Source organism: Schistocerca gregaria, chromosome 1 (genome assembly GCF_023897955.1).
Source record: "Schistocerca gregaria isolate iqSchGreg1 chromosome 1, iqSchGreg1.2, whole genome shotgun sequence".
NCBI classification, from domain to species: Eukaryota; Metazoa; Arthropoda; class Insecta; order Orthoptera; family Acrididae; genus Schistocerca; species Schistocerca gregaria.
Window position 1 is genome coordinate 551,412,687 of NC_064920.1, and position 26,379 is coordinate 551,439,065.

The 26,379-nt window shown below is 41.6% G+C and overlaps 1 protein-coding gene across 2 annotated transcripts in view; it reads left to right on the plus strand.

Moving 5' to 3' along the window:
• Positions 1 to 9,157, plus strand: part of LOC126356135 (Kazal peptide Pr13a-like) — an 84,536-nt gene extending 75,379 nt beyond the window's left edge. For both annotated transcript variants that reach the window (XM_050006849.1, XM_050006858.1), the window contains exon 3: positions 7,374 to 9,157. In XM_050006849.1, coding sequence (XP_049862806.1) covers positions 7,374 to 7,507 — 134 coding nt within the window. In that variant the 3' untranslated portion in view covers positions 7,508 to 9,157. The remainder of the gene's footprint in view (positions 1 to 7,373) is intronic.
• Positions 9,158 to 26,379: the final 17,222 nt, after the last annotated feature.

Here is a 26,379-nt window from a genome sequence, read left to right on the forward strand (position 1 = left end):
CTCGGTCATCTCTTGTTCGCACTGACGGCATTTTGAACAGTGGACGTTACATTTCAGATGTCTTACGACCCGTGGCTATACCCTTCATTCGATCCCTGCGAAACACTACATGCACGACCGCTTGTTGCAGGTCCTGTACGGGCCGTTCTGGATACAGAAAATGTTCGACTGCTGCTCTGGCCAGCACAGTCTCCAGATCTCTCACCAATTAAAAACGTCTTGTCAATGGTGACCGAGCAACTGGCTCGTCACAATACGCCAGTCACTACACTTTATGAACTGTGATATCGTGTTGAAGCTGCATGGGCAGCTGTACCTGTACACGCCATTGAAGCTCTGTTTGACTCAATGTCCAGGCGTATCAAGGCCCTTATTACGGCCAGAGGTGCTTGTTCTGGGCACTGATTTCTCAGGATCTATTCACTCAAATTGCGTGAAAATGTAATCGCATATCAGTTCTAGTGTAATATATTTGTCGAATGATTACCCGTTTATCATCTGAATTTCATCATAGTGTAGCAATTATAATGGCCAGTAGTGTATTTTGGATATAAGAAAGCTCTCAGAACCGAGCGAGGTGGCGCAGTGGTTAGACACTGGACTCACATTCGGGAGGACGACGGTTCAATCCCGCGTCCGGCCATCCCGATTTAGGTTTTGCGTGATTTCCCTAAATAGTTCCAGGCAAATGCCGGGATGGTTCCTTTCAAAGGGCACGGCCGACTTCCTTCCCCGTCCTTCCCTAATCCGATGAGACCGATGACCTCGCTGTCCGGTCTCCTTCCCTAAACAAACCAACCAAAGCTCTCAGCAAAACTGATTCGCAAATGTGTCAATACAGACGAAAAGCGTGAACCAATGGTTACTTCAAAGACTATTTTAGTCCAGTTTTGTCGTAATCCACTCGGTTTTTGCATAATCTCGTCACCACGGGTGAAAGATGGAACTACACTTATGATCCAGAGACTAAAGAACACCATGTACAAAAACTCAGAACAGAAAAGGTCAACAGAGTACTTAATAACTACTTACAACGCGGTAAAACCATCACAGCAAAGTACTATGTGGAACTTACCGACAAACATAAACGACAGTTCGTCTCAAACGTTGATGACAGTTGAGAAAAGGAATTTTGTTTCTTCAGTACAATGCCCCTCTTCGTAAGGCAGTCACCGCGTCGCAAAAATTGGCAGATCCTCACGCATCTATACTCTTCACCAGAATTGGCCCAGTTCAGCTATGCTCTGTTTCCAAACCTCAACAAACATATCAGGGGAACACGTCTTTTGAACAATGACGAAGGCTGTGGATGAGGGATTTGTACCATAATCGAAATCTTTTTTAGTTACAGACACTGGAACAAAGATGACAAAGGTGTTGAGGTCAAGCGGGATGATGTTGCTTAAATAAATATTTTCAAACCATAACAACAGTCTTTCTTTCTATAGCGAAGAGCTCATCATCACTATCTCGTGCTATTAAGATCTCCGTTAAGTCCTACGTCGGTGGAAAAAAAATGTGTCGCATTGTGGTGCTAATATGTGGAGAAACTCAACACCATCAAGTTTCATGATCACATACTCATTTTTTCAAGGTGAAAACTACAACCATATGACTACCCCTGGTGTGGCATCGATGCTGTGTAAAGTCATGGGACATGGGTTCGAAATTGGCTCTAAGCACTACGGGACTTAACATCTGAGTTCATCAGTCCCCTGGACTTAGAACTACTTAAACCTAACTAACCTAAGGACAGCACACATATCCATGCCCCAGACAGGATTCGAACCTGCGACCGTAGCAGCAGCGCGGTTCCGGACTGAAGCGCCTAGAACCGCTCGGCGACAGAAGCCGGCGACATGGGTTCATATCCTCGATTTATTCCAGACGTACACTATCTGTGGAGAAGTGTAATGCAGAATTCACAGCTAGATGTCACGAAAGGCGGAACGACCAGTACAAAAGCAGAGTTCAGTGACATCGGACGTTAGCGAGTCATTGGATGTCACCTGAGTAACGAGTCCAACAGGTACATCGCAAAGCTTCTACCGCTGCCCACGTGAACTGTTGATGACGTTATTTCGAAGTGGAAATCCGAAGGAACAACGAATGCTACAGCAAGACCAGGCAGACCTCACATACTGACGAACAGGAAGCGCCGAGCATTGCAGACAGTGTTTGTCAAACAGCGCGTTAAGTCGACGGAAGGAAACATTCGTTAGTTCGTAAGTGCTACCGGGAGTCCAGCTAGCACAGTCACTGCATGTAGGGAGCTAAAAAGAATGGGGTACAGTGGTTGAGCTGCTCCTCATAATCCACACTTTTCTGTAGTCAATGCTAATTGCTGCTTGATGTAGTGTAAAAAGCTACACATATCTGCAGTCGAGTTAAGCGACATCTGAGGCGATACACAGAGTGACGCCACTGGACAGTGGTTGAGTGGGGATGAGTGATTTCGAGTGACGAACAACTCTATTCCCTGTGGCAATCCTGTGGAAGGGAGTGGACTTGCTGAATGCCTAGAGAACGTTACCTGGAATAATGTGTAGTGCCAACAGTGAAGTATGGAGGAGGCGGTGTTACGATACAGAGACGCTTTTCGTCGTTAAGGTGTGGCTGTAGCCTATCCTCGATGTTATTCAATCTGTATATTGAGCAAGCAATAAAGGAAACTAAAAAATTCGGAGTAAGAATTAAAATCCATCGAAGAGAAATAAAAACTTTGAGGTTCGCCGATGACATTGTAATTCTCTCAGAGACAGAAAAGGACCTGGAAGAGCAGTTGAACGGAATAGACAGTGTCTTGAAAGGAGGATATAAGATGAACATCAAAAAAAGTAAAACGAGGATAATGAAATGTAGTCGAATTAAATCGGGTGATGCTGAGGGAATTAGATTAGGAAATGAGACACTTGAAGTAGTAAATGAGTTTTGCTGTTTGGGGAGCAAAATAACTAATGATGGTCGAAGTAGAGAGGATAAAAAATGTAGACTAGCAATGGTGAGGAAAGCGTTTCTGAAGAAGAGAAATTTGTTAACATCGAGAATGTCAGGAAGTCTTTTCTGAAAGTGTTTGTGTGGAGTGTAGCTATGTATGGAAGTGAAACATGGACGATAAATAGTTTAGACAAGAAGAGAATAGAAGCTTTCGAAATGTGGAGTTACAGAAGAATGCTGAAGATTAGATGGGTGGGCCACATAACTAATGAGGAGGTATTGAATAGAATTGGGGAAAAGAGAAATTTGTGGCACAACTTGACTAGAAGAAGGGATTGGTTGGCAGAACATGTTCTGAGGCATCAAGGGATCAGCAATTTAGTATTGGAGGGCAGCATGGAGGGTAAAAATGTTAGACGGAGACCAAGAGATGAATACACTAAGCAGATTCAGGATGTAGGTTCCAGTAGGTACTGGGAGATGAAGAAGCTTGTACAGGATACAGTATAGAGTAGCATGGAGAGCTGCATCAAACAACAACAACAACGTGTGGTCCTCTTACTACACTTAAGGAAACGCTAAATGCAGGAAGATATGAATACATTTTACAACACTGTGTACTGCGTAAAGTAGTGAAACATTTCGGAGACAGTCATAGTTTGCATCACACTGTCAGTGCCCCCTGTCATAAAATAGCATGTATGACGCGATGGTTTGTGGACAACAACGTTCCCGAAGTGAAATGCTCTGTAGAGATTCCCGATCTGAACATAGTGGAACAACTCTGGGATGAGTTTGAATGTCTGCTTCGCTCCAGACACCAGAGTACCAGGAACCTTCTCTGGTTTCCACTTTTGAGCAAGAATAGGCAGCCATCCCTCCGCAGACATTCAGATACCTTATTGAAAGTGTTCCCAGCAGTGTTCAAGTTGTCATAAATGCCTATGCTGTACGTACCCCATATTAAAGTCTCCCGATACCTTTGATGAGATGGAGGATATTTCTATGTATGTGACAAAGTGTGTGTGTGTGTGTGTGTGTGTGTGTGTGTGTGTGTGTGTGTGTGAGAGAGAGAGAGAGAGAGAGAGAGAGAGAGAGAGAGAGAGAGAGAGAGAGAGTCCTGTCTTGCGGAAATGGTAGCCCTGGATGGCTTGCCGTCAACGGCAACAAAATTGGTCATAGAATATCGTCGACGTTCCGTTGTGCTGTAAGGGTGCCGCAGATGAGAACCAAACGGGTCCTGGTATGAAATGCAATGGCACCATAGACCATCAGTCTAAGTTGCCGGGCCAAATGGTGGGCGACAGTCAGGCTGGTACCCCACTCCTGTCTGGGGCGTCTCCAGACACGTCTTCGGCCAGGAATCTCACTGACTAGAGTAGAACTGTCTTCGATTAGGAATCCCGCTTCGAACTGAGCCCTGATGAACAGCAAAGCCATGGTCTGGAGACGTCTGGACAGCAGTGGGATACCAACATAACTGACAACCAGCAGTGGTGGTTTAATAGCATGACCCCTTTGATTGTCATCCAGGCACGTTTGCAGCACAACGGTACGTCGACTATATCCTACGCCCCGTTGTGTTGCCTTTCATAGCAAGCTATGCTGGGCTTACATTTCAGCAAGACAATGCTCGACCGCAAGCGGTGAGAGATCCTACTGCTTATCTACGTGCTTGCTAAACCCTATTTCGGCCAGCAAGGCCTCTGGACCTCTCTCCAATTGAAAGTGTTTGGAGCATTATTGGCAGGAACCTCCAAACAGCTTTGCTTCTGACGATATAACGCGCCAATTGGACAGAACCTGGGACTATATCCCTCAGGAGGATGGCCAGCAACACTGTCAATGAACGCCAAGCCGAATAACTGCTTGCATCAGGGTCGTAGGTGGGCCAGTGCGTTATTGACTTGCTCAGTTTGTGAACCTCTTTGATTTGAATAAAAATCATCCAATTTTTCTGAAGTTGTTACCAATTGAATGTTCTAACAATACCACCACTTGCAAAGTAGGTTAGAAATCAGATTAATAATGTTGCTCACGCACCATATGTTCGCTTTATCGGGCAACAACAAAGTTATTGACTGTGGATGGTATCGTCAGAATGGAAATAATAAAGTCACTATAAAAAAGTCATTGAGTTTGGCACTTACCTTGAATGGATTCCCACGTAGATTTCGTCGAATTTGTTATGGCTCATCTTGTTGATTCTAGGGTGATTGCACTTTCACTGCTAGAAGATTCAGATCTGTATTTTAGCAATATTTGAAGACCTAACAAATGCGTTTTTCAGGAAATTCTTAATGATCAAACAATCCCAGATCAGAACAATGGTACGCTAGAAATAATTTTTGACTTGGTGCTCACGATCCACATTTTTATTAAACTTCTTGTAAATTCACATATACTACTTCTTAATTGTCACATCATCAAGAGAACAGTTTTGTATCAGTCTTCATATATTTAATTTCCACTTTAACCAAACACAAGACTTGACTGTTCTTTTACAAAGCGAAATAACAACTGAACTTCTGCAAAGTGAAATGAAGACTGCTCTGTGCGCATTCGCGCCAAAACGGTTACAAGTAAGTCAAAGATTATGACAGTCTCACAGAAATGAATACACAAGAACGATATCACTGTAATATATCGATACATCGGAGTACCTATACATTAATAAAACCAAATGTGAATATTGTCAAAAAATATGTCTGTTACTTCGCAGAAAAGTAGTACGATATTACTGGTATCGAGAACTAGGGTTCGAGTGCCGTAATGGACACGTAAATAAAGAACCATGTCTATACATGAACATCACATTCTAACATTCTGCGTGGTGTATGTTTGTTCTAAGTCGTGTCTCCCTACCACTTTCGCGCAACGACGCTCTGAGCGTGTTTTTTAGGGAATTGACTAGTTTGAACCTGGGACTTGTTGCTGGTAAGGAGACGCCAGACCACACATGACATGTAGAGTTCAGAAGAGTACAGAGGGACTAGCGATGATATAACCAAATACTTATAAGATTTCAGCGTCAGCTCCACTGCACTCCCTGTAAAAGAATCTTAATACTAACTACATTTATTGGAAGGGGTTCTAGGCTTTCCTATTTTTAGTTAGCTGGTAAAATAACGTCAAAAAAGCAGTTAAGTTTACCATTGGAAATTTTATTTTACTCACAAAACATTGTTTGTAAATTGCACTATTTATAAAAGGGAAATGTTTTAATACAGGATGTTAAAACCAACTGCGGTCAACAAAAATGTGAAAGAATACTCCCTGAATGGGTTTTCAAGTTCTACAATGGATCGAAGGATGACCTATGCCATATCACATCTATAATCTAGATTTTAATTAAGTTTCACAAAAGAGAAAACTATCAAAATGTTCTACAGTGACCCTCAATTATCTGTAATTACTTATCTAACTTGTAAATTACAGTGGCTGATGTGGCTTCTCAATAATTATATAACAAAAAATCATCGCGTTTCAGACTTTTACTTCAAGTGGCAAATGTGAACACCATGAGCTTTAATTTACGATCGACACTAGTATTACTTAAAAAGAGGGTGTAACAGATGAGACTTCTGCAGTTCTGAGTGAAGCTTTATGCGCTGTTATGCGGCATCGCGTGCGTTCATTACCTTGTCGGTGTTCGTCAGGGGGGCGGCGGCCGGCGCAGGTCCGTCCAGCTCGCCCTCTCGGAAACAACTAACTCCTAACTTCTCCTTAATACAATTTACCGAAGTTGGTTAAAAAACTATCTGGCTGTGTTTTCATCTGACCAATCAGGGTCTCAATGTTAACCTTAAGCTGTGCCTACAAAAATTCTGTCTATCCAATGAGAAACGTTATACTTTTCGTGGTGGGGAAATGTTTTTAACGTTTGCAACATAACAGACGCGAAAAAGTCTCACGCTAAAACTTGCAGCTGGTGTGGTTCTTTTAGTGTTACCGTAAAATCTATACTGTTTTTTCTGGAGGGCTCTATGTTTTAACATGGGATGGGGGGTGGTCCAGGCGGTTGGCTGGCAACGTGGGCGTCCGTCCCTTATCGTAGGGCCTTCTAGCTTAACACGGTTCTGCTCTCAGCTTCTGTTCTAGTTTCTCCCCTCGGAACTGCGTCTGTTTCACGGTGGGAAGGTATGACATGCATTTAGGCATTCTTGTGTTAGTCTGTGGTATTCCATTTGCTCACTCGTTAATCGTTTTACTTTGGTTAATTTAATGTCACGATTTAGTCCGAGCTATGTGACATACTGCTGGATTTGCTTACCCTGTCAAGATTTTCATGGAAGGTGTTGGTTTGGCTGACACCTTACAACATCTACCGATTTCCATCCTATTCGGATATTTCCTTGGCGGGGCGTCTTTTTTTTTGGTCTTAGAGTGTAGATAGTAAGCATTGTCTGACCGTGTGCTTTGTTTTTATGTTGCAGACTACGTGGTGATCAGGAGGGGGGAGTGCAGCAAAGCAGACCAGGTGGACGCTCACAGCAGCAGGAAGCCGCAGCGCAACAACAAGCTGAGAGGTCGGCGCAGCCTGCGGTGGCTCTTGGGCCGACGGGCCTAGTGCGGGCTCGTTCAGCTGAGCGCCGTGGCCTCGGACTGACGGCCGCAGCCAGGCTGTTCCCGGCCGCACACACCACACCACACCGCTATCATTCGCGTCTTGTCTACTCAGCGAGTAGCCTATCTCACATCCCATATTACACTCGACGCTCGACGGTAAATGTCTGACATGAATTCTTCGCCATGCAGTCTCAGACTCAGAACTCTCCTCTCGCGTTGCCAGATTTGGCGCACTTCGGCACTTGAACACCTATCGAATCTAATCTGAAATTGCGCCTAAGCTTTCGATGTTCGCAGATGCTCGGCGGCATGATTGTTCTGGGGTTTACAAAAGCGATTATTCCAGAAGTCTTTTCAACGAAAGAAAAGCGTACGGCAGGAAAAAACACCCTACCATTAAGTCACTTCCTGTACTTGAAATCCATCGTTTTATTCTCAAATGACTAAACAGCACAAATTTTCGCACTTTTTTCTTGGGGGCAACACAATAATGTTTATCAATTGAAACTACAAGTAGCTGTAACCAGTCACAGTTTATTTTTAGTTCCACTAAGGATTCCGAATGGTTACACCTCCACAATCTGATGTATGTATGTTAGTCGGTGATGGATGTAGGTATTGTATGTATGACTTTTGGGAAACTTGACACTGTCTTTCAGTGCTCGCAGTTTCCTTTCCCTGTCGCGTTCGCTGCGTGTACAATGTCCCGTACACTGAACTGAGCGAAGACACGCGGAAGTTTGTATTAACTGTTGCACGTTTGTCGATACAAATTTCGCTGTAGTTTACTTGCTTCGTTAACTACAATTTGAAGATTCAGTTTCTAGAACCCATACTTCAACATACAAAATATCCAGAGAATTAGTCATAAGGGAAAGCGCTGTGTTGTGCTACACGTACACCATCATTTGTGTTTCATTGTAAGCTTCCCCGACGAAAACAATGAAATAGAAATTATTTCGTAAACGAGACTGTGAACGCAAAACAAAACTAGGTAGAAAAATTATTTGCGCTTTGAAAATTAAATAGTTTAAGCGATTTCAGTCACCGCTGTGTCCACGTGAAGATGCAGGAAAGCTTAGGCGCAATGTTACAAAACGGACGTGTGTCAATAGTATTGTGGAATAGCACAATTTTAGCAGTTATTATCAATGAATTCATTGTAATAAATTGACTGTTAGCACTCAAAGTACAACCTTACCAAGAACTAAATATTATTTATCTGTAAAAGCAAGATTTGACAGAAACGTAGTTGGTTCTTATCATCGTGTGTTAAGACATTATTGGTGATAGTCTTCCTTGCTTCTTAGAATAGTTTCATCATTGTTCTGAACGCTTTTGAATGGTACATGTTCACAATACCATTGCAACATTCGTATAGAAACAATTTTTGTAAGTCATACCATTTCTTTAGATCTAAGTACAAATGTTTATACTTCATATTGAAATTTTAGTAACGTAACCAGTTTTCTGTAACGACAACGGCGATTATGATAGTTTACTCGCAATACATATGGCATATATATTTTGTGCAATTTGTTGATATCTCCTCCTACAGTCTAAACACACATATTTTTGCAGTTCTACTATTATACTCGTATCTCTGGTATCTTTCTGTGAAATGCTGATAACATTTTACAGCTTGTAAGGAATACAATAAAATATTTCACTGACAACAAATTTTATTACTAATAAAGTGAAGATGTTGCATAGGGGCTTAATTAAAAAGGAAATATATGTAAGAATGCAATAACTTTAGTAGCTGTGTGTCTTGTAGCTGTGTGGTAGTGTGACTCAAAGTACATGTATCTGGCTCGGTTCTTCCTCAATACGAAAAGATATTTTAAACACCATTTACAATGGACTAATTGAAAAACCAGAAATACTATAATTGCACATAGAAGCCAGAATTACAAGTCTAATACATGAACTCGAGCCAGATGCTTTGTTGACAACCTGTGACCAAGAGGCATTGTCATTAAAGAAATGTGAATTTTTTTTAACCTCAGTATATTGACGAAAAATACACTGATCATTGCAACATCTTCCATCAATACATTACACCAACCGAACAGCATCTACTCTCTCGCCCAACAGACCAACAACTGCACTCGACATCCTCTGAACTAGTACTGCTTTAGAAATCCTCTCAACAAGTACTGCCCACGGCAACCTCTGTTCTACTACTGCACCAGTGGAGGCGGCGGAATGATAACCTTTGGCGCAATCTCTCGCGCTGTGACTCAGTATAGCCACCTTTCATTGTTCGCACCGATACCTACAGGACTCTTAGGTTCGTCTTACTGTACACTAATGTCTTTTGATACGCGAAGAATGAGTATTGTAGAAGGTTACAGGTGTTTTACGCTTCTGATGGTCTCCTTTATCACCCAAAAAGCAAGTCACTTACATCTTGGTGCTACATATATCATTGACAACGATTTTATAAAAATATGTTAAAATTCTAAGGACGTTATTAGGGAACAAAATCATCCTTCCAGAATTAAATTTTCACTCTGCAGCGGAGTGTGCTCTGGTATGTAACTTCCTGGCAAATTAAAACTGTGGAGTACCGAGGCCCGAACTCGGGTCCCGAGTTAGGAGTCTCGGTCCGACACACAGTTTTAATCCACAGTTTCAAAGTCATCCTTTTTTCCAAAAACATTTCTGAATAGGACAAAACAGTCAATTTCTGTTTTAGGAAAGAGACTATTTAATAAAGTAAATAAATCGATTTCTGTCAATCTACGAATTTATCGAACTGAATACTCACGACATGTATAATGGAAAAGGGAACTTCAACTGGACGAAGATGCTGGCAAAACTTAATGCTGTATGAAAACAAAAGAATTTGCGTCACGTATGTTTTGAGTGTTGTGAAAACGTAAAAAGAAATTAAAGTTCGTGATTAACACAGCGGAATATGTGCACAAAAAAATACACTTTTTGGTCAGTATATACCTCCAAATTCTACACAAGTTTTAGGTGAAGCCTCAAGATCTATTCATTGTTTACGAAAGAATTTTCGTACGAGATTGAAACGTCCCCTTAGAACAATTTATACAAGACCGTGCTTAAACTGACACACAGTATTTTTTAGCACAACGCAATCTGACTTTCAAAAATCCCTACGAAAGAATGGCCCTCACTAACATTAACCTATATGTTTCACAAATCACTTACCTCACAAAAATCTTCGTTACTCGAACTACTGCAATACAGGGAGCGCCACTGTAGCCAGGTAACTAAAAGATTCAAACTACGGAAGTCACTAACTACTGATAGGCACAGTTAGCAAATGAAAGATTTTAATACAGAACAAACAATGTATTTACCTCACTAGTCATTATATATATATATATATATATATATATATATATATATATATATATATATATATATATATATATATATATATCAGCTCTTGACACCAATTCTTACGAATGTCAAAACTCCGCCATCTCTCTCGCCACGTCCACCACTGCTTTCCATTTTTTAACATTGCTGTTTGTGTAAATTGTTTTGTGCTGCTGCATTGCCTCATCCCTTAGTTAAGCATCTGAGCTCAGTAGATTTAAGTTAGCTTAAGAGGGGGGTAACCTATATAAGAGAATGAGTTGCGATGGATTTGAAGAAATGCACTGAGAGGTTATATGAGAAAAGTACAGAAAGTAGGTATAGATAGGACTTTTTGGAAATAATGAAGAACGAAGGGAGATCTCCGAGAAGTAAAGAAAGTTTTGTTTGCAAAATACTGCAGTAAAACAAACCCTGCCCTTTCCTTTCGTATTATGCACCCTTGTGTATTTGTCTTTTTCCTGTCTTTGTGTGTTTAGCTAATAAGATTTATGTTGTAGAATTTTTCAAATACTATGTTATTTTCTTTGTAAATATGTTCAGACATTATTTATTGTGTTTTGTTTTAATGCTCATGTGTGAAGTTGATGTTTCAAAAGTTATTCTGATCTTTTATGTATGTACTTATAATTTTTGTAACACTGATGTATTTGCTATTTCGATTCTTTTGTAAAGCCTGTACTACTGCAAATGTTATCTGTATTGTTATGTTCTTTAAAGATGTATTTTGTACCTTTGTTATTGTATTCTTATGTTATAAAATTGTAATTGACACCAGTTCATCAAATTAAGTAACTTGTAAATTACATTTCACTGCACACGTTTCTGTTGGTCATAGTATATGGACAATATGTGAGAAGTAGGGACTGATAGTGTTTGCATGTGTGTTAATAATTCAGTAAGGGACTGGATAACAGCATTGCTGGTTGTAAGAACATTTCAAAAACATTTTTTGTGAGTGCACAATTGGTGGTTATGGACTTGCTATATTATCCGCAAGACTCTTCAATGGTGATTGTGCACCTGCACAGTCAAACAGATGGCTGCTGGCCATCTCTACAGTGGGTCTACACCTTTGATGACCCACCAATACCATCATTTCTACAAGGACTGCAATGGGTCTGCACCTCTGGTGGCCCACCAATAGTAATCTCTACGAGGACTACAGTGGGTCTGCTCTGTGATGACCTACCTACCGATAGTCTTCAACGTCGACTGACTCTGCTGTGGCCCATTACCTGTCTGCATGTCAAGAGTCAGCACAGTCTTTCCGTTGGAAGGACAACACTACTTCTTCAAGACTGCTTAGAAATCCACTACTTCCAAGCGCAATTTCTTTTATTGCTCAGACTCTGAGAAAAACACTGCAATTTTACTGTGATGAACGATCAGGACTGTCTTTATGGACTGTGAGAAAATTTTAGCTTTTGACCAACATTGTATCAATAAGTGTGTGCATTTGATATCTTTGTTATTGTAATTATGAAAAAATTTTCAAATCTGTATTGGCCATTGCCCAAAACAATTTGTAAATTTTTTTGTGGGGAGCATGGGGGCTATGTAAGTAGGCTGTTTAGGTTTTCTTATTGGTAACGCCGCTTAGCGCTCGGTATGAAAAATCACTGGCTGTGCTGTGCGCAGTCTGTGTTTAGTTTGCATTGTTGTCTGCCATTGTAGTGTTGGGCAGCGGCAGCTGGATGCTAACAGCGCGTAGCGTTGCGCAGTTGGAGGTGAGCCGCCAGCAGTGGTGGACGTGGGGAGAGAGATGGCGGAGTTTTGAAATTTGTAAGAATTTCTGTCATTAACTGATATATATATATATATATCTCATGACTAGTGGGGTAAATACATTGTTCTCTATTAAAATCTTTCATTTGCTAACTATGCCTATCAGTAGTTAGTGCCTTCAGTAGTTTGAATCTTTTATTTAGCTGGCAGTAGTGGCGCTCGTTGTATTGCAGTAGCTTGAGTAACGAAGATTTTTGTGAGGTAAGTGATTTGTGAAACGTATAGGTTAATGTTAGTCAGGGCCATTCTTTCGTAGGGATCCTTGAAAGATTGCGTTGCGCCAAAAATATTGTGTTTCAGTTTAAGCACAGTCTTAATTTTTCTAAGGGGACGTTTCAAGATTGCTCCATACGTTATCTCTGACATAGCTTCAAATTAAACAAATTTCTTTTCAGCTGCTGGCAGCCGTCCGCAATTGAACGATTGGTGTGTGTGTGTGTGGGGGGGGGGGGGGGATGGGGGAGTACGAGAGTAAGAAAACCACTAGCAGTAACAACTGGGCTTTGCTGAACACGCAACATGATTACGCTTCCTCTTCCTGTCCTCCACTGTTAATACAAGTACTACAGCGTGAAACGTGCTTTTATGTATTCTTGTCATACAAACCTGACAATTATTTGTTGTGGCAATTATTTGGTGAGAGTCTTTCACTTAATCGTCATCACCAAAAGCTCTGTCAGGTGAAGGGTGCTCAAGCTTACAAGGAGGTTGTTGAAACTGCTCCCACTTAAATTCAAGAGTAACGTTGCTTAGAGACCGGGAATTATCTGAAATCCAAGAGCACTTGGTAATAACTCCACATCGTTTATTGTAGATTGTCGGGCAGAACATTTGTGTTGCATATTACATTACACATTCGTATTGCTGATGGTTCTCCATTGAAAAAAGTTCACTACCAGCACTGCATCTTGTTTCAGAATGCGTGCGAATGAATTCACCCACATAAAAGACTGGCTCCATTACTTCCTTCTTTATCACGGCGAGTGTACCCATCAACTGACTAGTGTTTGCTTACGTGGACTCAATGTCACAGTCCTTCGTAGTTTCCGGAAACTATAAGGCTCCACAAACCTTAACTTTTTTCTCGGACAGCAAAACCTATTCAGCCTCCTTAGGTTCCTCTATTCTGTATCTGTCGAGTCGAGTACAGACTAAACTGCACCCTAGTTGCGGCGGTATGTGATCGTTCATTTTCTGGAATTTACTCACATCAGTGAGCTTGGGACCACGGCCTACCTTAAGGCGATGTATAATGTGGCTCAACTTTAAACAGCTGTTTAAAAGCGTCTGTGTGTGCCAGAGAGGGTGTATAGATTTCATAACAGATAAGAGAGTTCATTTTATGCGGTTCGAGTGAAGCTACTAAATGAAACAAGTTCTTGATTAAAATTTCTGTGCTCTATTCTCTCTTTAGCAGTGGCTGCTACCAAGTCCGCGCCAACTACACAGACCCTAATTTATAAATATATACTTGCACGTAAATTGCACTATTCTGTTCACGCACATAGGATTTTCTCTCGCTAGTAGCCAGTATAAGTACAGAACTTGCGATCAGCCGTCCAAAGAACTGGAAATTTAACTTATCATAAATAGCTGAATATTTCACACGAAGTTTCTAAATTTCGAACCCTCGCATGACACTACACACTCCATCAACATTCAGCAATTTGATTTTTCTGGAACGTGACTGCACACTGTACCACGAGCAATTATTTAGTCCACCAGAAGAGTCACAAGTTTCACTAAACATCCCAAAACGTCTGGAAACGTCTTTTATACAGGACCCCATGTTTTTGAACTACTCAGCTTTTCAGCAAAACAATTTCACAGAACTACTACAACGCTAGTACAACGAAACCAACGAAGCAACTCCTCCAGGCTCGCACGCTAGTATCTCTCCTGATTCCAGAATGCCCTATTATTTTCTTCTCTGAATCACTGGAACATTCTGTCGGTAATCAGCGTCATAGCTTTTCACCCATCAGTGTAAGGTAACGAAGCAATCCAAAGGTTCGTAAAAAGAGAGAGAAAAGAAACAAAATATCATGTGAGGTGGCGCAGTGATTAGCACACTAGACTCGCATTCGGAAGAACGACAGTTCCAACCCACGCCCGTCCATCCCAATTTAGGTTTTTCGTGATTTCCTTAAATCGCTCCAGGTGATTGTGGGGATGGTTTTTTCGATAGCAAAGAGCCGATTTCTCCACATCCTTGAAAAAGTCAGAACTTGTGCTCACTCTCAAATGACCTCAATACCGACGGGATGTTCACCCCAATCTTTGATCCTGCCCTAAAAATAAAATTTAGCCATTCAACAGATGTGTACATAAAAGCAAAAACATAGCTAATGCGAAACCCTACTCCTAACTGGTGAATACAGCTACCGCTTGATCCTCGCTGCACTCGCGAGCTTGGCAGGGTCACCTGCATATTTTGTGTCTCAGATTGTGGTATAAACTGTACCTTGTGCTTACCATACAATGCACACCTAAAAATAATGACCTGAAAACTGATCCGGGAATGTTTGGGAAGGTGCGGCAAACTACCTGCTCGTGAATAACTACTCTTGTTGCCTTTCTTTACCCTAAAAGATTCCTCTAATATTCTCAGTCGGTCATGGAACTTGTATTTTCATTACCCGAATAACATATAAAGTCAGTCAATAATAATACCGAGATAATCACACTGCTAGAAGTACATCGTGAAAGAGCACGGAATAGACGGTAGTTGCAGTAAGTGTGGGAATCGAAACTAGATGACATAAGGATGTAAAACCTTAGGCATCCATAGAATATTTGAAAAGCTATGATAAGATCGTAAAAATAATCTACCAGAAGTTGGGACTGCAGTGCGAATGATAGACTTTAAATGTTGGCTGCTATGTAGCAACTTCTGCTATTTGACATGCAACTGTCACTATTCATTTATTTTCATATTACTTAGCACAGACCTTCTGCAAAGATACAGTTCGGTTCTTTGAGTTCTGGCTGAAATGGCTAAAAAAGTCGCTATCCACCTGGGGCATTCTGGGTTGCGAATTTGAGGAAGCACTTTCTGTCCTCGCTTGCATGGGGTAAGTCTTGTTTTCCAGTCTAAGGGATCAGTTGCCTGTTTCCTATTTTGCAATGTAGTATGGTGTATGTTGACGGTGTGCAGTGTTAGCACATTCGTACAATGTGTCTGCTGTTTGTTCACAGAAATAGTGTGGTTTTTTGCCTAAATATTTTCGTGGTTCGTATCACGAAATTGAAGGCAGAGAATTTACCATAACTTTCATGGCTTGGGAACGTGTCTCCCACGTGGGGACTGTTCTTTGTGATTTGGTAAGGAGAGTACGTTTCAATACTTGGTACAGAATCTGTTTGTTTCTCATTGCTCCTACTGGTAGAACATGTAATTTCGTCACGCTCCCTGTAAATGAACCTTTCTCAATGTTCTGCATCTTTTGTAGCTTTTGCTTGGTTTGATTTTCTCACCTATTGGAGCTTTATGTGCAACGTGTTTTATGAGAATTCATATCACACGTGGTACCGTGATTTAATTGTCTTTAGAGAGTATTATGTGGATTTATATCCAAACGTTCTTTCAGATCAGTTTTCCTTTGTCTGTCACTTCCCTCTTTAACCTCGACTCCCACTCAGCAGTCAGCATACGACCACTCAATGCGAAACGTGCTATTTGCCTTCAGTTATTGGTCGAATTTTCTGGATTTAATGTTATACTCCGTGTTTGTATGCGTAATCTTTCAGCAGAAGAGTAGGGGCTTTGGAATGACGCAGATGGCCAGTCCTTGTATATTTATTTGATGTCTTGCAATTGTGATCTATTATAGTAGACTTAGTCCACATGCCTGTAGCACTGGGCGAGGATACAAGCCGTATTGCTTCCCACATTTTTCACGCACAGCGATATGTTTGGATCCTTTGTTACTACTATTATAGTTCACGTAAAATCAGTATTCGTTTTCGCAATCCATTGGTGATCGTTGCGCAAAAAGTAAGTGTTCACTGTCTAATTTTCTGCACATTCTTTGCAGTCGGGTCACGTTACTGGTTTGATTCGTGGGTCTAAACATTGTGTACATGAGAGCATGCCTTTTCTTTGAGTGCATATCCCGACTTACTTTTACACGGAATCTGTTTTCAAAACCTACCAGCGAAATTTTAACTTTCCTCCATATTACAGCTACGATCCTCTCACTGTTCTAGAAAACCCAAGTTTTAGAATTTTCTGGAAAAGCAGCATAATAATCGATAATAAACCTGACATGACAATGCTCAACAAAATGATCAAGTCACCTTCCTCAAATGTAGCTGTACCAAGCACCCGTGCTTCGCAAACCAACTTCAATGAGGAGATGACGAAAGAGAAGGAACTAGCAGATGAAGTACAAGCCTTGCGGGAAGATAAATCCGTATAAACCGTTCATGTTGGTAATATCGGATACCGGCGTTGTCCCAAAACAGACTGTGGACAGCCTAAAGCCTAAGTACCTAAAGCTGCGTTCTTCGCTCTGATGTCAACTGCAGAAAGCAATTGTACGGAACACCTGCACAATAGTCCGGAAAGCTCTTTGAGAACATAATTTCATGATAACTTACTATTGAAACCATTAACATTACGTTAACACCATATAAAATGAATAAGGCGATAAATTATAATATTCCTGATTACTTTATGATGTCCCTACATCTTCAGTTCTTTTTCCCATTCCCAGGCAACTTTGTCTCCTTCGAGATTAGAAAAAGTGAGAGAGGGTGATGGTATTTCACCGTTATTGTTCAACATAATGAGAAAAATTATTGAATATACAGGGACTTTTGTAACATCAACAGTAAAATTAACTTCTTTAAGCCTTTTTCTATGTCCAGATATATATTTTTAAAGACAGGACAAGAGAGTAATTTATGTGCAACCATTGCAGGAATTCCGTTTACTTTATTCGATGTTTGCTTCTCTGTGTCTTGCTGACCGTCTTCTTGGGCTGGAACCTGAGCGAACTGGACGGGCTCGGACTTGTTAGACCAGGAGCAGGGGCGCTAACAAAAGAATCCACTGTGTAGCATGAAATATATTCTGAGAAGCAAGATTAAAATACTGAGGTAAAAATGCATCTTGTGGCTGTTCACTATTTTCACGGAGTTGGAATGCAGACTTCGAGAAATGTGTGCTATCGCAAAATATGCACCTCCACAAAGTCATTGTTCAGTACTTCGTTTCAGAGAACCTTATACGCAGTCTTCGGTTTCAGTAAAATTTGCTTAGAGATTCAAAGCATTTTAAACATAAACTCTTTGCAACTTGACATTAACATGATATTATTTCAGTATTCTGTGCCACTGCTAACATTATGATTATCCATTAGCACATTCTCAATAAAACTTTGATACACAGATACTGCACTTCATAAACCAATCAAGTTAGGAAGGAAACATGAAGGACTAGATGCTGTTTGTCTAGCATTCGCTGATGATCTTGCAATATTCACAGATAACACTGAAACTGCAAAAAACCAAATCGAGGTCCTGAAAGTGAAGACTGAAAAGGTCAGAATGCAGATCTCTTTCGAGCAAACAGGAAATGTGTCAAACCATGAAGATGCATAAAAAAATCACTACAAAAAATGATGAGGTCAAGACCGTTTAAAAAAACAAAGATCTTGGGAACATGACACAGGCAAACGGGGTAGAGAAAGAAGCTCATGCACAGAGAAATCAAAAGATGACTACAGCGTTTCGAAGACTGGAAATTTCTACAATAAATTGTACCTATCACGTAATGTAAAAGTTAGACTAAGAACATTTGCATCAAACCGGAAGCCTTATACCCTCTAGAATAATTGGTCATGGAGCGGAATGGTGCACTAGAAAATATCAAGACACTAGACTCATGAATCAACATATAGACCCTAGGATCCAATAAGGCAGAAGAAAGCTAAGATTGTGGATTAGCCAAGAGGCATAATAGCTGTCCAACATAGTACATCACATGAAGGCAGGTCGACTGAAATTTTACGGCCATACGAAAGAATGTCGGATACCTGACAAACTAAACAGACCCTGGAGTAGACACAAAGCATTAAGAACGTAAAGTTGATCACCGAAGTCATAGAAGTCAGAAAGGACCTCAACGATGCTTGCATAACAGACTCAGATATACTAGACAGACAAACGTTCAACTGCATAGTCCTGAAGTGGAAAGTGAGCCAAGAGGTCGAGAAATTCAAAACAGGAACATCTTGGTCGTAAGAAACGAAAAGGTTGCATAGGGAGAAGATGGAAGAATTGTGGCGCCTGAGAAAATCTCACATGAAGTAGACACTTCGCTTGGTCGTCTAGTAGACTAGACGTATATAATAATAATAATAATAATAATAATAATAATAATAATAATAATAATAATAGGCTACACCACTGCAATTTCATAACCATTTCTACAACCCTTTAGATCACATAACATCAACAGATACGAAGAAAGTAAAATGGCAAAAGAAAACACTACATGGCAAGGACCCATATCATCTAACACAGCCACACATCGATCAAGACGCATCCAACACATGGCTAAGAAAAGGCAATATATACAGTGAGACGGAAGGATTCATGATTGCAATACAGGATCAAACAATAAACACCAGATATTACAGCAACCATATTATTAAAGATCCCAATACCACAAATGATAAATGCAGACTTTGCAAACAACAAATAGAAACAGTACATCACATCACAAGCGGATGTACAATACTAGCAAATACAGAATACCCCAGAAGACATGACAATGTAGCAAAAATAATACATCAACATAAACTCACAAAACAACACGTTCCCACATACAAGTATGCACCACAAAATGTGCTGGAGAATGATGAATACAAACTATACTGGAACAGAACCATTAGTATGCACCACAAAATGTACTGGAGAACGATGAATACAAATTATACTGGAACAGAACCATTATAACAGATAAAACAACACCACATAACAAACCTGACATCATACTCACCAATAAAAAGAAGAAATTAACACAACTAATCGAAATATCCATACCCAATACAATAAATATACAAAAGAAAACAGGAGAAGAAATTGAAAAATACATCCAACTGGCTGAGGAAGTCAAGGATATGTGGCATCAGGATAAAGTTGACATACCAATTATACTATCAACTACAGGAGTCATACCACACAATATCCACCACTACATCAATGCAATACAGCTACATTCAAACTTATATATACAACTACAGAAATCCGTAATTATTGATACATGTTCAATTACCCGAAAGTTCCTAAATGCAATATAACATATACCGTACAGTTATAAGGAAGACACGCTTGATCAAGGTCCGCGTCACTTTCTGCTTTTGACCAGACATAAAGTCTGAGATAATAAAGAAATAATAATCCGTCTAGGACTGCTTTTACCCCCTTCACGCGCCTTCCCGCATGTGAGATGGAATTCCTAGATGACACTGAGGATAGGAAATACCTAGGTCAGATGAAAACTGTCTAACGTTAGGAAACTTCCAACAGCAGACTTTACCCACTTGGTGACCAGCAGTATCGGTAGCATAGGAAGATCGCAGAGCTGAACGTCGGAGAAGATGGATATATTACAGTCAACGCCACAGAGCGTCTGTTTCCCTTGTTAGGGGCGACTTGAGACTATATCTGTTCTCTGTTGTTGAGTCGTTCATTATCACAGCTATTAGCGGATGTAAAACACACATCCATTTAAATTGCGAATTTAGCGAAAGAAGCTACGGAAAGCAGACATTGCCTGGAGAGGGCTGTGGCGGATCGGGAGCTGCCACTGCTGGTAACAGCTTACTAGCAGGTAGGTACCCTGCAAACTGCGCACAGTGAAATTTGTAGCCAGAATAGACCAAGAAAACGTCCACTAATCCCCCAGTCCGAATGCCACAACTCGTCTGGAAGGTAGGCTACACAGTATACAGATGAAGAGGGCTGGTGATGCTCGAACAACAACACTTACGTCAATTTTTTCAAGTGGACGTGACCATTATTTTATTTTCCATCGGACGCGGTCACGTCACCTCACTCCGGGCTTACGGAGCATTTCTGATAGACTAAGACTCCACAGAAGGCAGGCATACTGTGACTTAGTGAGCAACTAATTTCCAGGTATACAATTTCACAGATTTTTATAGGCGCAGATTCCACTGGGCGCAGTTATAACATTCGCATGCCGGCAGTGATGGGGGAGGCTCCCAAACGGCGTCACACTGTCACCCTTACCAGCACCCGCCATACAGCAGTAGCATACAACGTCTTCAGATCACACTGCAAATTATTTGGTTGGCCCAAAGTCAACGAAAGCTCCGGCGCCACCTACCAAGGCTTCCAACCCGTGAGTGGACATGGCGAGATCCTGTGACATGAATGCACTCATTATGCGCTGCAACCGCACTTACTAAACTCGAGCTCAATCTAATCAACCGCAGAACAGAGCTACGTGTGTTATTTAGCAACAGTATTTCTACTTACACCCAAACCTCCAGATGTCAGACCCTCAGATTGGTACTTTTGTGACGGCTCTCAAAGGGCCTCGGCGGTACTTTTGGGGCAGCCACCACAAATTGTATAAGCGTGGGCAGTGACCAGGATGTAGCTATGTTGGCCGAAAAATAATTAATGACAAGAATTGCGCCAGCTAGAATGAAGAGATAACTTATCTTTATTTCTGACGAAATGTGCACCAGCAATACAAGTCCAAGTAATATCCAAGAGTAATCCGCGTACTGAGCCTAGTCGAATACAATAGCAAATATGACAGTGCAATGGCTCCGCTATAAACTCCACGAAAGGCTAGCAACAGACAATCGACAACAGACTGTCCGTGTCTGGGGGCCAGCCCTCCTCCTTATATGCAGAAGGCAGAGGGCGCTGCAGACTCGAGCTCAGCCATGGCGCGACCTCTTCCGTCGGCGGTGACGCCCTGAGACACCGACGGCCGCGCCAGGAACTGTGGCTACCGATGTCACGGTCATGGCGAGCGTGCGCGAGTTGGTTGGTTGGTTGGTTGGGTCCGTGAATACAACAGGTACCAAAGGTTGTATGTCAATAGAGTATCAACCAAAACGCCGATTCTGTTCGTGCCATGTGCTGTCGTCGAGCAGAACGGGCGTAAACGGCAATCAAGAGTGAACTACGGAGTACAGGAAAAGCGCATCTGTCAGTAATTGTCTTACAGCTCCAGAGGGAGTTGGTTGAGCGTGTGAAAGTGTATGGGAGAAGATTTTCTTGACATCTAAAAGGACTTTTCGGAGTTTGTAGCAATGTTCTTTTGGCAGCCTTCTTTCGCTTCGTTAGTTCACAGAGGCTTTTTGCAGATGATGCTGTGGTGTATCGAGAGGTTGCAACAATGGAAAATTGTACTGAAATGCAGGAGGATCTGCAGCGAATTGACGCATGGTGCACGGAATGGCAATTGAATCTCAATGTAGACAAGTGTAATGTGATGCGAATACATAGAAAGATAGGTCCCTTATCATTTAGCTACAAAATAGCAGGTCAGCAACTGGAAGCAGTTAATTCCATAAATTATCTGGGAGTACTCATTAGGAGTGATTTAAAATGGAATGATCATATAAAGTTGATCGTCGGTAAAGCAGATGCCAGACTGAGATTCATTGGAAGAATCCTAAGGAAATGCAATCCGACAACAAAGGAAGTAGGTTACAGTACGCTTGTTCGCCCAATGCTTGAATACTGCTCAGCAGTGTGGGATCCGCACCAGGTAGGGTTGATAGAAGAGATAGAGAAGATCCAACGGAGAGCAGCGCGCTTCGTTACAGGATCATTTAGTAATCGCGAAAGCGTTACGGAGATGATAGATAAACTCCAGTGGAAGACTCTGCAGGAGAGACGCTCAGTAGCTCGGTACGGGCTGTTGTTAAAGCTCCGAGAACATACCTCCACCGAAGAGTCAAACAGTATATTGCTCCCTCCTACGTATATCTCGCGAAGAGACCATGAGGATAAAATCAGAGAGATTAGAGCCCACACAGAAGCATGCCGACAATCCTTCTTTCCACGTACAATACGAGAATGGAATAGAAGGGAGAACCGATAGAGGTACTCAGGGTACCCTCCGCCACACACCGTCAGGTGGCTTGCGGAGTATGGATGTAGATGTAGATGTAGATGTAGATGTAGCTGAAAGTAGCAAATCTGTAGAGAGCATTTCTATAGACAGGTGCGGTGTTCTGTCGGTCATGTGCGACATATCACCGCACCTATCTGTACAAATGTACTCTGTAGGTTTGCTACTTTCAAATAACGAGGCGAAAGCAGGCTGCCAAAAGAACAATGCTACAAACTCCGAAAAGTCCTTTCACAAGTGAGGAAAATCTTCTCCCATCTGAAAACATAACAGTTAAAAATAATTCTCGTCAGTGGGACAAAACACAGGAATTTAGTATAACGATCACACCCTTAACCAGCTTACTCACACGTGATCTACAATACAATAACTCACAGATACGCTTTTCTTGTGCTCCGAAGTTCTGGTGTTACTTTTGATTACCGTTTACGCCCGTACTGCTGGACGACGGCACATGGTACGAACTAAATCGGAGTTTTGGTTGATACCCCATCGACACACAACGTCTGGTACCATTCTGAGTGTCTGACATCTGGAGGTTTGGGTGTTAGAAGTCACACAGCTGATAGTTGAAAAACAGCATTATGCAGTTGTTGTAAGGAGCCTGGTATCAAAATGAACAATGATTAAGTCAGAGAAGTCGTTGCTCAAATTACACACAATTATTAAATCCTTTTTCTGGCCTCGTTTTACCGTACTTTATGGACACATTTTTTGGGAAGTTGCTTTCAAATACTGATCATAAAATGCATAAAATTTCATATTAGCATCTCTCTCCATTTTTACCCCACCTCGTTCCACCTCTTTAACGTAATTCTTAAAATATTGCACTTTATGAACTATTACTAATCCTCACCGACACCTATGAACATGTCTCAGCGGTGTATGGTGCTACATTGTGAATCGTGGTTAGATAGTGCACTAACAACAGGATAAACCTTTTGTTTCCACCTTCAGAACTTTCAAATTTTCCAAATCTTCAAAGTTTCTAAGTTCCCTGATGAAGCAATACAACTTCACTTTTGTGATAACTGCTAAATATATTCTGACCTTCTTCTGTTCTATTTCAAGACTACCGAGCACTAAGAACAAATTGTGACTTTCTGCCTCCAGTAATCACAACGTTTTTTCCTAGTGTGCTTGAGCCCCTCCACCATCCATCCCCTTTCTCTTTCAGCAACACGCTGAGTTAATCTATCTTTCTCTGTCTATTCAAGTGCCGGCCGTTATTGGTTTGTGTCTCCCCATATTCCAATTACAACAACATGTACAGTATAAAAAGGAGACTCTAGCTGCAAGAAAAAAAAAAAAACAGCAATGTACACAGCTATATGTTTACGTGGCTGACAGCTGAAGTAACAGAGAGCTGCTCAAGGCACTGTTAAATATGAAACCTATGAAAGGGTGCTCAAGCTCGCGCCCGCACGAGCGCGCTTGTGTGTGTGTGTGTGTGTGTGTGTATGTGCGTGTGTGTAGGTGTGTGTGTGTAGGTGTGTGTGTGAGACACACACACACACACACACACACACACACACACAGAGAGAGAGAGAGAGAGAGAGAGAGAGAGAGAGAGAGAGAGAGAGTTGGTGCTGCAGCTACTGTTACTAAGAGAGAGAGAGAGAGAGTTGGTGCTGCAGCTACTGTTACTACACCAAAGTCATATTTAATGGGTTAGTATAATTCGTTAACGGCGGTGTTTCCTGCTAAAACAAAAACCGACAAACTATCGTCGCCTCCATCGAAATAGGGGTCCTCGGATGGGGATGCTCTTGTTACTTATGCGTTGAAACGTGTTGAAAACTGGAAAATATCGCACCGCAATGGAAAAACAGAGGTCTCAATTAGGTACGTGATTGTGAGTACCGAATAAGCAGTGCATGGAAAGGAACGATTGTCATGACAACCGTTGACTTCGCCAACTCACAACCCAACTGTCACCTAAGTCTCGTGCTACAATGCTTATCAAACAGTACTGTCTATCCATTTTCATCAATCTGAATTCAACCAGATACGGACTTACCATCAAAAGCAGAAACGACTAAAGCTCTATGTTAAATAATCTGGTATGTGGATAACACTTAACTATAAGCCTCAACAGAAACACAGATGGACACCCACCTACAGTCAGTAGAAATGTTGGCTAAAACATATCCATGTCATTCAGCCCGGAAAAATGCGTTAGGAACACAAGGAAAGCCTAGAACCTCTGTTGGGTTACAGATGGAAACGTAACTGAACCTCTGAATGACTATTGCACCTGCGAATGTTTATGTCCTCTTTAAGGAAGACGGCTGGGGCAGAAACCATGAAACGAAGCGTTAAAAGTACATGTTTCAGCCAAATTCCCCCGGTTTGGAAATTGTTAGCCGCATGTGAACTCTTGATTGTCGAAGAGGTTGCCTGTCACATAGGCTCTTAGGTATCGGTGAATGGCATGTCTTCATACGGGGACATTTTTAAGCTACGCACAAAAGATGCGCAAGTGGGACGGAGGATATGGCCAAGTAAGAAGATCTTAGAAAGATCCAATGCCGTTTTATTCACGCACATTTAAATGTCCCCCCACACGCCTCCCACAACATGCTACAGGAGTTCGTGAAACAGGAGAGCTGAAAATGCATAAACACGATTTGCTGGTTCGGATCATGTTTAAACTTCTTCGAACGGTATTGAACGGTCCGTAACAGTTCTACAACGCGTACCAGTGCAAAAATTGTGGCCGTGCTGTACATCAAAGGGCGACGTCACATTCAATGGGCTTCCATCCCCACGATATCTATGAGAAGGGCTGAATCGTCCGTGGGATGCCAGCAGTATCAAAGGTTGTCAAGAACATCGTCCTCTTGCTCATCACAATGAGGACCCTCATTTTCGACTGCGAAATGTGCGTAAATGAACGCTCCAGAGGAAAAGATATGTTCATTGACGCCCTTTATACCACTTTCTGACACCTTTCCGCGTCTATTCTGAGCATCGGAGAGTCTTTAAATGCGTTTCTCAGCCACTCACAAGAAACCTGCGTGTTTCAACTCTGGGCGTCGCTGTTCTGATCTCCATCACGAGGCGTCAAGAGAAGTGGGGAGATTTAAGTAAGGGGAGTTGGGACGACCTTCACTTCGTGTGACAGTCCATGACTGCGTTGGGCAGAATTCTGGTGAAATTTGATGCCACTGTGACATCATTAACCCATCTTACACTTCATGTGAACTAATGAGCTCTCGAATTTTTTTTGGCATGTCTATATCGATACTTTGGTGTTCGAAGCTTTGCCGAGCCCAAGGGTGTCATCGCATAGAGAGAAAGGTTGTGGGCACCTTCGAGCGAAATTTTAAATTTTTGCACGGCAATGGAAACAATTACGGGGTTCCAAAAGGTCCTTTAACTTTTTTCTACAGTGTACGTAAACAGGATTCAGTGTTACAGAAAAGTTCTGTTTAAAGTATTGACGAGGAATTGAATGTTGCTCCTTGACCGATGTATAATCGTCAACAGTTTATAACAGTTCTGTAATGACGAGTAAACGACTTTCTTGGCTTACCAACTTGCGCATGTCTGTCTCAGTTGGTTGCTGTGCCTGACTATGACTGCTAACCTAT